At 33.8% G+C, this 13667-nt stretch overlaps 3 protein-coding genes and 1 long non-coding RNA gene across 11 annotated transcripts; all 4 read left to right on the top strand.

Annotated features, from left to right (window-relative positions):
- Window positions 1-489: 489 nt before the first annotated feature.
- Window positions 490-2133, top strand: LOC120253787. Its single transcript, XR_005534423.1, has 4 exons — window positions 490-976; window positions 1235-1308; window positions 1399-1444; window positions 2079-2133. It is a non-coding gene; the product is annotated as an uncharacterized LOC120253787 (long non-coding RNA).
- Window positions 2134-2205: 72 nt separating this feature from the next.
- LOC120253759 (ycf20-like protein) lies at window positions 2206-4702 on the top strand. Of its 6 annotated transcripts, none has more exons than XR_005534414.1 (5): window positions 2206-2532; window positions 2751-2991; window positions 3939-4339; window positions 4415-4525; window positions 4615-4691. XR_005534414.1 is itself a non-coding variant. In XM_039262011.1 (5 exons), the coding sequence occupies exons 2-4, from the start codon at window positions 3737-3739 to the stop codon at window positions 4446-4448; spliced, it is 450 nt and encodes a 149-aa protein (XP_039117945.1). In that variant the 5' UTR covers window positions 2213-2453; the 3' UTR covers window positions 4449-4525; window positions 4690-4702. The 6 variants fall into 6 exon arrangements, 2 of the variants coding, with proteins under 2 accessions (XP_039117945.1, XP_039117940.1); XR_005534412.1 differs by having other exon boundaries at window positions 2207-2532; window positions 2799-2991; XR_005534417.1 differs by having other exon boundaries at window positions 2211-2532; window positions 2909-2991.
- A 19-nt stretch (window positions 4703-4721) lies between these two features.
- On the top strand, window positions 4722-6400 carry LOC120253739 (conserved oligomeric Golgi complex subunit 2-like). 3 transcript variants are annotated; one of them, XR_005534404.1, is made up of 6 exons: window positions 4722-5350; window positions 5431-5639; window positions 5726-5857; window positions 5972-6022; window positions 6188-6264; window positions 6341-6400. XR_005534404.1 is itself a non-coding variant. In XM_039262004.1 (6 exons), the coding sequence occupies exons 1-5, from the start codon at window positions 5313-5315 to the stop codon at window positions 6201-6203; spliced, it is 453 nt and encodes a 150-aa protein (XP_039117938.1). In that variant the 5' UTR covers window positions 4722-5312; the 3' UTR covers window positions 6204-6264; window positions 6341-6400. The 3 variants fall into 3 exon arrangements, 2 of the variants coding, with proteins under 2 accessions (XP_039117938.1, XP_039117939.1); XM_039262004.1 differs by having other exon boundaries at window positions 5424-5639; XM_039262005.1 differs by having other exon boundaries at window positions 5424-5639; window positions 6334-6399.
- A 1697-nt stretch (window positions 6401-8097) lies between these two features.
- On the top strand, window positions 8098-12345 carry LOC120257656 (uncharacterized acetyltransferase At3g50280-like). The gene is made up of 2 exons (XM_039265091.1): window positions 8098-9130; window positions 11585-12345. Exons 1-2 carry the CDS (start codon window positions 8137-8139, stop codon window positions 11962-11964), a joined length of 1374 nt encoding a protein of 457 aa, XP_039121025.1. The 5' UTR covers window positions 8098-8136; the 3' UTR covers window positions 11965-12345.
- The last annotated feature ends 1322 nt before the right edge of the window (window positions 12346-13667 follow it).

Genomic DNA, 13667 nt, shown 5'->3' with positions numbered 1-13667 from the left:
CAAAAATTTTTATATGTAGGGGTATTTTGGTAAATACAAAGGTATATTAAAAAAATTGTGAAAAATAATTTTTTTGATATTATAATTTAATTATTTATTTATCTAAATACTTTAACTTAAGTTTTTCAAATTTTTATGTGTAGGAGTATTTTGGTAAATACAAAGGATTTTTAAAAATTGTAAACAAAATAATTTTTGATATTATAATTTAATTATTTATTTATCTAAATATTTTAAATTATATTTTTCAAAATTTTATGCTTAGGGATATTTTGGTAAATACACTACACCAATTCATAGTTTTAGAAACACTTTTATAGAGGTGGTTATTACAAACCGTCTCCCTATTGTGTTATAATTTTTTTTAAAATAAATTACAGCCGGTTTTAAAAACCCCCCACAAAATAAAAAAAAAACAACTCTCTCTCACTCTCTCTCTCCATTCACTCACTGCACACACACACTCTCTCTCTCTCTCTCTCGCACGATCTTCGTCGCCCCGCCCCTGCCCCGCCCCGCCGCACCGCTGCACCGACGATCGCCGCACCGCACCGCCGGACGATCTTCGCCGCCCTGCCCCGCCGCACCGCCGCACCGACAATCACCGCACCGTACCACACCGCCACACCACCGCCGGTGAATTCCAACCATCACGCCGACGATCACCTCCACTGATAACGGAGTTGGTTATGTTAGAATTTTCCGTTACGGCGTTGTTTAAGTGGACTCCTTCGCGGTGGCCGTGCTAGCTCTTCATCCCCCCTATATATACTCACTTTCACTAACCGCCCCATTTCTCCATCTCTCTCTCTTTCCAGGGTTTCAGGTGATCTTAATTCCCAGAGATGTTTGGCTAATTTTCATGCCATTTCTTGCTTTTGATCATTATCAATTAGAGCTTTGCTAATTTTAGATTCGATCAAACCCTTCCATTCATGACCTTCATCGGAGCTCAAGAGCCCACTGGTCGTTCCTGGTGAGATCCCGATCCTTCTCTTTTTCATTCAATCGGTTTTGGAACCTCCTCAGCAATGGTTGAATTTTGATTGCTTTCGAGGTCCATGAATCCATTTACTTTCTCCACTCGTAGGGTTTTAGGAATCTTTCGATTTGATCTCAGGATTTAATGAGAAATTGCTGAATTTCTGTAGATGTATGTGTTCCAAATTATTATTGGGATTATGGAGATCAGTTTTTCAATTTGCTTAATTTTTTTATTGGCCTCATCTTCCAGTAATTCCTTTTTGCGTTTGGTGGGGAATTGGGGAGCAATGTGAATGTTCGTGTCTTAGCAAATCCAGTATTAAGGTTAGGGTTTTACGGAAACACCTCGAGTTGCATCAGTTTGTTTCGAATTTTTGAGTATTTTCTTTAACTACATGAATGGCTTCTTGACAGTGCACGAGATGGGGATATTGGGCCATGCTCTGGCTGCTTTTTTTGAGTAGGGTTCTATATGGCAATCGAAGTTGCATCCAGAAGTAGAGAACATGTTGGCCTGCATAAATGCATCCTTTATTTGTTTGCCTTCTCAATGCTCTAGTTCAAAGTATGATTTTTTTCCTGTTTTTCTGCGAGTTTTGACATCCATTGAGCATTCTAATTAGATACTTCTGTCTACTTTGTTTCTACTAAACCCGTAATCATCCTTTAATCCACTCTCAAAGGATGTCAAATAAAGAATTTATTAATGGTTTTATATTGGTATTTGTTTCTTATTTAAAGAATAAGATATCCTTAAAGCTATACAGCTTGTATTTTACTTGTGTTATTTTGAATGTCTTCTGCATGAGGAGAGAATCAGTATCATGATTTTAGGCAAAGTGTGAATTGCAAGATTAACTAAACTATAACACAAGCTTGAAATGGAATTATTAGAGTTGGTACTCTAGGAGAGCAAAACAAGCTATTTGGACGGTAATTCAGTAACTAGGCACTTCTAATAATTATTAAGAAAATTGAGTGAGAAGGTAGCTTGTAACTTATGGATTGAAAAATAGTTGTTTCATTACTTTTTGTCGGCATTGCTTTTTATAGCATGCTAAGTTGTAATTAATTAGTTTTTTTGTTTGTCACAGGTTTTCGTGGCCTTTTTGAAGATGGAGAGTGCTACTAGATTACTTCAAACATAAAAGGCAATTCAAATATAGCCAATTGTTATCTTTAAACCGCAATATGTTTTTCTTGTTTCTTAGCTACTTATATTTATTCATCCTTTCTAAATCCTGAAAATATATGTTTATTGTTAAATATTGAACCATGCATGTGAAATTTAGACAGAAATTGTGTTTTAGTCATGCAAAAATGGGTTTGTTTATTATTATTATTATTGCATATTTTATCAAACAAATGCTCCCCTTTTTTCCAACTGCTGATACACCTGATAGTATTGTCATCAACAGTTTTCAGCGCAACTCCCCTCCTGCTGTCACCAGCGGTGAGCCAAGTTATAGGTGTTTGCACACTTGGTCACCTGAGTTCTTCTGATAGATGACATCTATCTCAAGTTGAGACAATCAAAATAACGGCCAGGTAAATGCTTAATAGGAGTAGGAGATTAATAAATATGGGATAAAAGGATCAGCAATAACACATCATTTTATCCTTTTGTTAAGTGGATGAAATTTGATGACCTTTTAACCTAAATTTTCACGTAGCTTGAGTGCAAATGCTAATTTTCTGTACATTATGCTTTGGATTTCACTATTTTCTGAGTATTTCTATCCTCAATGAGCATGTATTATTGGCAGTATATGTATCTGTACCCAATTTTACCTTGGTTGATTTTCCATGGGCAGCTGAATTATTGTTGTGAGTGCAAATGTTGGCATTACCGTTTTGCAATGAGGTTATCTTCCTTTCATCACTAAAATACTCATAGTCAAGATTTCCTTTGGTTGCATACCAGCAAAATGCAGCTTTTGGTTTTGACCAAAGCTTTTTCGATAGCTACTGCAGTTTGAGAGTATCCAAGCAATTCTATATATCAAGGTTGGCTCTAATATGTGATGTTTCAATTGTTAGACTCCTCTGATAAATTATTTCTGAAAATAAAATTTGATTTCACTCTTCTGTTATCTTCTAAGTTTTGTGCAAATGTGAGACATTCAAAATTTTGAATGCACAATCAACTTTAGTAGCTAGATATATGCAGTACAGAATGGTGAGTGTGTACATTATCCAAGGTGTTTTGATATAGATTATACCTTTTTGGATGGTTTCATGTTTATATGATGCCCACGTATAGATGATGTGAGATCATGTTCTTTAACAAATGATAATGCAATAGAAAGATAAGAAATTATTCAAAAACTCAAAAATGAAGGAAACAGTGTAGGCTAACAATCATGTAGTAGTTAAGATTCTTACTAAAAATTAAAAACTAAAATTTGAATTCAAAATCAAATGTTGCATCATGAAGGGTGAATCTTCCATTTTTTATTTAGTCCAAAACATACTTCAGATGTTAGGAAATTGTTTGAGAGGTCAACTGAAATCATAGAGCCAATGAATTGTTCTTTGTATATGTCAACTAACCCACAAATTCGATGTGATATCTATATCTATACACACAGATATATATAGGTTGAAAGTTGGTTTGGTTTTGAACAAGGTACCTGCACATCAGAATTTTAGTTTGTGCTTGGTGACTATGTTCATCTCTGTGAGTCTGTTGTAACTCTTTTTTATTTAAATTTGTTTCCATCTAATCTCATTGTCAGCAGAAAGAATGTAGATGATGAGGATGATGGTAGGATTTATAATAGTATGATTGATTACACAAGTGTTCTTGAATGAAACTTTTGATACAATTAACCTTTTCCATTATATATATTTTGTAATAACTACATCATGCATGCATATCAACTATCTTGAAAATGATCAAGGCACCCTTACTAATGATCTTTCATCCACATTTTCTAATCCTCGTTGTGTAGGGCTGTTGGTACATGAGATGGGTTATTAGAAGCATGGTAGACGGAAGTTGGCCAGACCCTTCAGGAAGCAACACAAACAATGGAACTCGTCTTGTTAGAGCAATCCAGAATTTCCAAATCAAATTAAATTCCAAGCTCCAAGAGCTGAGGAAAGGCCTAGTAATGAAGGTTCTTTTCTTCTTACTAGGTTTTTATTGTGCGGCCGCATTTGCAACAGTTATAGGGCAAACAGGTGACTGGGACATTCTCTTTGCTGGCATTGCTGTCGTTGTGGTCAAGGCCATTGGTGCTCTCATGTACAGAGCTTCTTTCCATATACTGGACAAACTCAAAAGCCTCATCGCATTTTTCAACTATTGGAAGGCAGATCTTTCCCTGGGGTTGTTCTTAGATGCGTTCAAGTATGAAGTGGATACTTTCTTTGAATCTTACAGCCCATTTCAAATCCAATTTGATATATACTCCAATTTCTGTAGGTACATCTTCCAGCCCATTTCAAATCCAATTTGAATTGCTTGAGGAAGATGAGCAGATAATGGACTTCATTACGAATGGCTGCAAATTTTTGCTTGACATCTCTTCATCAGGTTCACATTTTTTTACTGCAATACTACTAATTTCCTCATGATAACACTTTTTTTGAAATATTATCAAGTATCTCGTTATGATTTTTCAGCCAATTCTGGGTTGCACGTTTTTTATTTCTTGGCCAATTCTATATTGAATGAAGTTCTTTTGTCAATTCAAAAAGGGGAAACCCGGGGGCATTCTCACCTAAAAAGACCTACAAAGTTTCTAAAGAACTATAAAACAAGCATGTTGTTCTTGGACTATCTTGAAGGTATTTTTCAATTCACACTGAAATCAGATTTCTTGTTCTTTTTAGAATGTTCTAGTACCATTTTTTCAATAGTTTAATTCATGAATTTGAGCTTTGTAAGATTTTTGGGGTAATTTAGGATATACTAAATTTCTCCTGTCTCATTGTTATGAAACTCAATTAGGCTAAACAATGCTGGTATGTGATAGTTGTCAAAGTGATTTCTTCCATTAGGCTTTAAATGAGTCGAGCTTAATTGGCTTAAGGTCAGCTCAAGCTCGGTCAAAATTGGTTACATTGAGCTTTTTTTTTTAATATTCAATTCTAACTTCAATAACTTGACTTTGGGTTGGTTTATCTTGAAATTGAGATGAGTTCAAGCTTGCCAAGCCAAAAGCTCATTTAAAGCTGGACTTATGTATTAAACAATAAATATTATGCTTCATGCACTATGTGCAGTTTTTGTTTCCTAACATTAAATCATCTATGAAGGTTAGTGTACATCTAGATTAGCAGTTACTAAATTTCGGTCAGCACCTATATATGTAGACTTTATGAGGCAGTGGAATGTTGGTGTTTATTTCTCACTGAGGTACTTATATTGAACATAGTTGTAGACAGAGTTCCCTTTCAGTGGCCTGCATCAATTGATTCAATTATACCAGTTTTCAGGAAATTGCGGGCACTCTGGATTCTGTCCTTACAGTTGGTAGTATTACGTTTGTTGATGATTTAAATGACAATGGAGGGAAAGACCATAAGCTCCTGATGAGGCAAAGCGTTGCCTTGATGGAAAGCTTGAGATCCTGCTGGAATGAAAATGTGATTGTTTTTTCTTCTACTGATAAGTTCCTTAGATTGTATTTGCAACTTATTTCGAGGTCAGTGGTGTTGCATTGTTAGCTTCATATTTTCGAATATGTAAAATTCTTAATTAAATATATGAACTTACTATATTTGAAAACAGGCTCTCAAGTTGGTTGTCTTCTGGTCTGGAAGCTCGGAAAGCACACCATTTGAGCTCAAATTCTACAACAAACTCGGCACATGGCAAGCTGAGCCTGGCGTTGTTGGTCAGACTGTCATCACCGCTGTCAAGGTCTCTACATCTGTTTTTCTATCTATTAATTTTTGGATGATCTTAAAAATGTGATTCTTCTTGTTATTGAATGAAATTGTCTGTTTTTTTCGTCTTCTTTTTACTTGAATGCAGGCAGGCTACAGGCATATTGATTGTGCACAGACTTATGGAAATGAGAATGAGGTATATTAATAATATGTTTATGTGTGGATTATTTTTCTTAATTATATATGACCATGATGGTTTTTGAGTGACTAGCTTGACAGTTGAGCCTAAAGTTTTTAATGAAGGCATTTATTTAGTCATTTGAGCTTAGATATTCTTTGATATGATTTATGGTGATCTTAGATTGGTTTGGCTTTAAAAAAGCTGTTTGATGATGGAGTGGTGAAACGTGAAGTACTATTTATAACCTCCAAACTTCGGTTTGTTTCTTCCCATGCTCATAAATTCATTTGATCGTATGCAAGTTCATGTAATAGCATCAAGATTAGTTTGCAGGTGTGGTGATCATGATCCAGAAGATGTACCAGAGGCACCGGAAGCAACCTTGAAAGACTTCACGACTTGACTATCTAGATCTTTATCTGGTACTACTTTCTCAATAGCCAGAACTTTTTGGTTTTGCATGATTGATCAACAACATTTAGCTATGAAGATTCATGTTATTAACGTATATATGTTATATTGCCATCATAAGCCATCCAGAGTTGATATAGTTTTTTTCCCTTAATTAATTCTTTTGACCATTGTTTAACCACAGCATGCTGCCATAGTGATCTATACGATGAGATAGTTACACACATGACCTTTTTGACTTAGATGAAGATATTCCTTTGTATCATATGATGAGATTATCTGATCTTGAAAGTAATTAATTTTTCTTAATGTGGTTTTACATGTTCTTGGTCAATCTTTTTGCTTTAAAGAGCTGTTCTTTCTCGCAGGTTTGATAGTGTAAGCTCCAACATGCACATTGACAAGGTCTAATTTGATGATCCACTCATGTTGGTGAGAGATTTATACTAAATGCAGTGCACTACTCTTACTGCCACATTCTGTTTTCAAGCTGGAGTTGCTACTAACTACATCCATGTCGATGACATTTTGAGGTGTTTTGCTTCATATGTGAAAATTTTATCTGTATTACATTATATAGGCAATAAAAGAGATGTGTTTAATTATCAGCAACTCTGCTGAGTTGATGAAATACAAATTTCAAATAAATTATTTTTCTTTAAAAGTCTCTTACTTGATGTTGTTGTTCTAAAGGTGTTAGAAATGATCAAGTGAAACTTGGTTGCCTATCAATTTTTTTTGTTTTTGTTTTTGTTTTGTTTTATTTGTTTTGTTTGTCTTTTGTGAAAAATGGAATTTAATTAAAATGTGAGTTTTTTAAATGATTAAAAGTAGGGTTTTAATTGATTAATTAATATATATTTATTTAAAAATTAATTATTAGGCATGTTTTTGAGGTGGTTATAACCGTCTCTATAACTATAACTAGAGTTTTAAAATTTTAATTGTAGAGGTGGTTATAACCACCTCTAAAAGTATTAGGGTTTTAAACTTTTATTAATGGTAGAGGTGGTTATAACCACCTCTAAAACTATAACTTAAAATTTTAATGATAGAGGCGGTTTTAACCGACTCTAAAAATATGAGTAAATTTTGTTAATTAAAGAGGCGGTTATAACCGCCTCTAAAACTATAACTTAAAATTTTAATGGTAGAGGTGGTTATAACCGCCTCTAAAAATATAAGTGTTGTGAAAATCTTGTTAATTGTAGAGGCGGTTATAACCACCTCTAAAACTAGTTTTTAAAATTTTAATTTTAGAGGCGGTATAACCGCCGCTTCCTTAGTTATTACTTTTACCCAATCGGTTATATCAAACCCAGCTCTAAATTCTAGAGCCCGGCTCTATCACGAGTTTAGAGACGGGTGAAAAAAATTCACCACTAAAAAGCTATAGAGGCGGTTTTTAACCGCTCTATAGATCGCTAAAAACCACTCTAAAAGCTTTCTTTTTCGATCAGTAGTGATACCAAGTATTTTAAAAAATTGTGGAAAAAATATTTTTTAATATTATAATTTAATATTTATATATTTATATACTTTAAATTATATTTTTAAAAATTTTATATGTAAAGGTATTTTAGTAAATTTGACATATTATATTCCCGATCATATCACCACGGTTTCCTCTTTTATATTTGGTGTCTAGGAATGTAACACGTACACCCGAGGGATAGAACTATAGAAGACCACCAGCAACACCCATTGTCACTGCAAACATGGCCACTGAAGATAACTTCATCCACATCCTTTCGAAAAACACAGTTCACCCATCACCAACTTCATCCCAAGAAGATAAGCATGGTCTCAACTCTAACATCATCCACCTCACACCATGGGATCTTAGGATGCTCTCAGTTCACTACATCCAGAAAGGCCTCCTCTTCACCAAACCACAACCTTATAATCCCCACCAAACCATCTCCCACCTCCTCTCTTCCTTCTCCCTCACACTCAACCACTTCTTCCCCCTTGCCGGCCGTCTCAAAACCATCAAACACAACACCTCTTCCCCATCTCTCACCATCTTCTTGGACTGCAACAACCATGGCGCTGACTTCATTCACGCTTCTGCACCTCAAGTCAAAATCGCTGACATTGTAGAACCGTTGTACACCCCTACTTTCGTCTACTCTTTGTTCCCTCTCAATGGAGTTCTCAACTACGACGGCCATACTTCACCGTTGTTGGCCGTCCAAGTTACTGAGTTGGCTGATGGTCTCTTCATTGGAGCCTCGCTCAATCATTCCGTTGCTGATGGCACGTCCTTTTGGCACTTCATCAACTCATGGTCTGATATATGTAGAAATTATAACAAGAACGGTGAGAATCATATCTTGGTTCCTCCGGTTCTCGACCGGTGGTTTTTGGACTCGCATCCTCTGCCGATACGTCTCCCGTTTGGGGATTCAGTTGAGTTTATACGACGAACGGAGTTACCGCTGATGAATGAGTGTTTTGTTCAGTTCTCAAGGAAGTCACTTGCTGAGTTGAAGGCGAAGGCGAATAGTGAGATGGGGAGTGATAAGATATCCACGCTGCAGGCTTTGATGGCTCACGTGTGGAGGTCAGTGACGCGTGCTCGTCGGCTTGAGGCTGAGCGGGAGACTACATATGTGGTACTGGTTGGGAATCGGAATAGAGTATCCCCACCAATACCTGAAGCTTATCTTGGTAATACTGTGTTTTGGATTTCAGCACAAGCCCAAGCAGGTATGAAATGATTTTCTTTTTTTTTTTTTTAATTTTTTTAAATCCTCATTAGGGATAAATTTCTCGTTTTCTTCCTTTTATCTTTCTCTGATGTGGGAGGAGGAGAGCTCACTAGTGCCCTTGTTAGAATTTTATTAGTGCATAAATGAATAAGTTTCATTAGAACGTGTGGCCTTAGTGTTTTTAATTTAAGGTCTTATTACACCAAAAATCTTAGGACTAATGGTGTAGGTCCTCTTGACTTATTTACACACCTAGCATTTTTTCTTTTTGACTGGTATTTGTTACCGGTGAGGTCATCTCGGTATATTCCTGCTAATATGCCCGTGGCTTAGCCGGCGAGCACGCCAGGGTTGGCTGCTTGTAGGTGAGCTAACTTGAGCATGTACATGCCTTGGTATTTATGGGTGAGCTCGCCTGTGACCAAGCTGACGAGCTCATTGTGCTCCTGCCAGAGAGCTAGGTTTCAAGGCTTATAGGTGAGCTTGGGCATCTGAGCATGAGTAGGCGAACTCGCTTGTCGCTGGTGTAGATCAGGTAAAGTTGTCTTTCCCTGCAAAAAAAAAGGAAAGGGTAACGTAAATTAGTCATTATAAAAAAAAATTTATGATTTTGTTGAATTAAAAAGAGTATTGTATGGTTACGAGAAGTTTGATAGACATGAAGATTTCTTTCTTCTTAGTATTTTGGTAACCATGATTGATTTGTTGACTAAAATTTTGAGAATTTTTAATAAACGTGATATATGATTTTTTTATTTTTATTTTTTTCCAGTATGGCTTTTGTATATATAATTGGCATATATTTTTTAAGATTTTTATTTTTATTTTTTTCGTTTGTTGGCTAGTTTTTTTAAAATCAAAAACATGTTTGTTGTATGTTTTTGAAAAAGAGAAAAAATGGTTGGTTGGTTGATTGAAAAAAGAAATTGTTGCAAGTTTTTTTATAAAGTTTTTATATTAGATTACAAAACACGACATGCACATTTTTTATATTAGATTTTTTTGTTTTACAAACACGACATGCACATTTTATTACCTTGAATGCGGAAGTGGGCTCGTGAGTTAATACCTCAAACCTGCTCTCACCTCGTCCTTTTTTTATATTAATAATTTATATATATATTGACAAATTGGCGACAAGTACTTTGTATTGTGTTTGAGAGGTTTCAAATTCGAGATTTATATTTTTATAAAAATATCAAAATATTGAAATATTAATTTTATAATTTTTATAAAAATTATATCAAGATTTAGATTTTTAATACATCGATATAATAGATCTCAAATCATGATGCTCATCTATTCAACGTGATCACTGATCATTCAAAGAAATTAAAAAAAAAAAATGAAGAATGGCCATGAGATCTCACAACAAAAAAACCTTTAACTCCAACAACAAAAATCTGAGTCTCTAACAATCTCATCTTAAATTCCCTAACCATCTTCAAAATAGATAGCAGAAATTAACCGGTGAGATTGGTGAGAAAAAAATTTATAATGAATTATACGCGATCTCAAATTTTGAAAATCTGCTAGCCGTACTGAGCTTCTAAACCCTCTATATTGTTTCCAAAATTTTTTAAAGAAAAAAAGTTTAATAAACATGCTTTTTCTTGTTTTGTTTCCAAAATGACTTTAGTCTAAATAAGATAACCTGATTCTCATTTGATTGGATGGTTGAAGTAGGTACAAAATAAAGAATGGGTGTGTCATAAGGTGAGATTGCATCATATATATGTGACACCACTCGAGGTCTGGGATAGAAATTTAGGGTTTTGTTCAGGAAATTTTTGTGGAAGTCAATCATTGAAAACAATATTTTGATAAAATCTTTTGTTTTGAAAAAATAGATTTGTTTGACAAATTTATTTTTCTAACAAAATATATTGTTAAATACATTCTAACAAGTTTACTAATTATTGGGCAGTGTTAAACTAATAATTACATTTTTAGTAATATTTGATATTTTGTCATTAAGTTTTATAAAGTTATCAAGATAGCATATTCAATTGACAGATAAATTTATTATGTAAGTCATATATTATTAGTACTGTAACCTTTTTAGGTCTAATAAGGTTAATATCAACCAATATTCATAATTAAATAATATTAATTATATTAAAATTTTATCACATTTTTGCTCCATAATACATTTAAATCCTAAAATCTAAAACTCAATGTTAGCCATTATTATTATTATTATTATTATTATTATTATTATTATTATTATTATTATTATTATTATTATTTGACAAATAAGTGGACAAACTTGTAGTTAAAGATGTGCATATTATTTGACACTTGTGTCTTCAGGGTTTTGGGGTTTAATTTTGAGTTTTTTCCCCAAATAAAAATCAAATGATTTGTTGCCAATAGGCTAAGAGATCGGGTCATTATTTATATAAATTTTGTTACTCTATACAAATATCATCTTAAAAATTTGCAATTGCAGGAGATATTATAGAGCGTGGTCTTGGTTGGGTTGCATCATTGCTCAATAAAGCAGTAGCCTCTCAGAGTGAGGCGAAGGTACACCAAATGCTTACGGAGTGGACTATTGAGCCGTCATTTGTCTACACAGATGAATTCAAGCCTACTAGGTTGGCTACGGGAAGCTCACCAAGATTTAATGTGTATGGGAATGACTTCGGGTGGGGACCTCCAATTACTGTTCGAAGTGGGCTTGGAAACAAAATAGATGGGAAGGTCACTGTGTACCCAAGCCCCGAAGTTGGAGGCATGGCTTTGGAGATCTGTCTCTCATCCCTAGTGCTTGGCTCTCTTCTTAAAGATGAGGAGTTCGTTGAAGTTGTGAATCAATCTTTTGGGTAAAGTTGGGTGCACTACTACATAACTTTCTATTTGTAGCGGTCATAAACCGCCGCAAAATGCCTTACAACCGTTGCATAAGATCTATTACAGCAATTTGGCAGCCACTGCATCTGCTCCCGTTGAAATAGATTATTGCAGCGGTTATCATATTGCAACGGTATCAGACTGTCGCCTAAACAGTTCCAATTGGCATTGTCTTTTGTAGCGGTTTTTAATTATGCAGCGGTTGCTTCATATACTACAGCAGTTTATTTTGCAAAGGTTATTTTATATAATGCAGTGGTTTGTTAATACCTATTACACCGGTTTTATAATATATATTGCAGTGGTTTTGTAATATCTATTGTAGCAGTTTGGTATAATACATGTTGCAACGGTTTAGTCCTATATGTCGCAGCGGTTTAAGAATACCTATAACAATGGTTTTATTTAATCTATTGCAACGGTTTATAATATCTCCTGCAATAGTTAATAAAATCCATTATAATGGTTTTGTAATCCTGTATCATTTTACAAATAATAATTTTAATAATTCAATTCAATAAAATTATAACATTATCAAACATCATCCTAAAATGTAATAAACACTTAGAACCAACAACATCACATTAAAATTGACAAAAATATTTAATAACATACAAATTTAACGAAAAAACTACTTAATACAAAAAAATTTTGAAGTTAATACAAAACAAGTTATCTTCTTTGTTGTGCTTGGGCAATGCATCCTTGAACTTCTTAATCTGCAACATGTTAATTATATTCATAATTTAGAAAAAAGGTAATATGATTTGTAAAATACTGAAAACTCGGTGGGGAGGTAAAGAAGTACTCTTATAGTTGCATTGGTGCAACTAAAACTACAAAGCCGCCCGTGAGCTCCCCTGTAGAACCTAAAGAAGGGGAGAACATGGACATTCAAATTATACCGCATTGACTTATGCTCTTCATAGTTCACTTGGAGGAACAGAGCATCAGGATTCAACTCTGCAAACTGGCAAATCTGCAAACAAGAATTATATATCATTCCAAACATAATTTAGCAAACAAAAAGAAGGAATAAAAAACAAGAAATACAAAAAAATATATAAATAAATAAATAAAGAAATAATTGATTAATTAATTAAAAAGTAAAATTATAAATTATAAATAAAAAACAATAATAAGTAATAAATAAAAAAACAATAAAACAATAATAAGTAATAAATAAAAATTTCTACCAATGAGTTGTAGAGGCTGACTAACAATTTTTGTTACACATAAGCAAATATATTAACATATTTTTTCAATAGTGCTTAGTGTATTTGTAAGTTTGTAACATATCTAATCAATTCCTCTTGAAACTCTGATATGCTAGTTGTACCCAAGCAGTGCATGTTGGTAAGTCTGACGTGTTTTTATCTCATGCATGTGGAAAATCAAAGGAAAGTGGTTGGGATTAAATTAAAAGAAAATTAATTAATATTCAGTAACAATTAATGGCATTGTGATTCATTTGATATGTGTTTGCCTCTTTATGCTATATAAATAAGTTGGTCCAACAAACTGTGCCAACTTTCTAACTATGAAATATTGACTAAACTTGCATGTAAAACTAATACTATTATTATCAAATAAAAATCAAACTCTCTCATTCTTAATTAATAAGTCATAATACTGATTAATTTTAAAAACTTAGGTCACGATAATAATAGGTGTTAAAT

The sequence above is a fragment of the Dioscorea cayenensis genome, chromosome 3, assembly GCF_009730915.1.
Source record: "Dioscorea cayenensis subsp. rotundata cultivar TDr96_F1 chromosome 3, TDr96_F1_v2_PseudoChromosome.rev07_lg8_w22 25.fasta, whole genome shotgun sequence".
NCBI lineage: Eukaryota > Viridiplantae > Streptophyta > Magnoliopsida > Dioscoreales > Dioscoreaceae > Dioscorea > Dioscorea cayenensis.
This window is presented reverse-complemented; position numbering and strand designations above follow the sequence as displayed.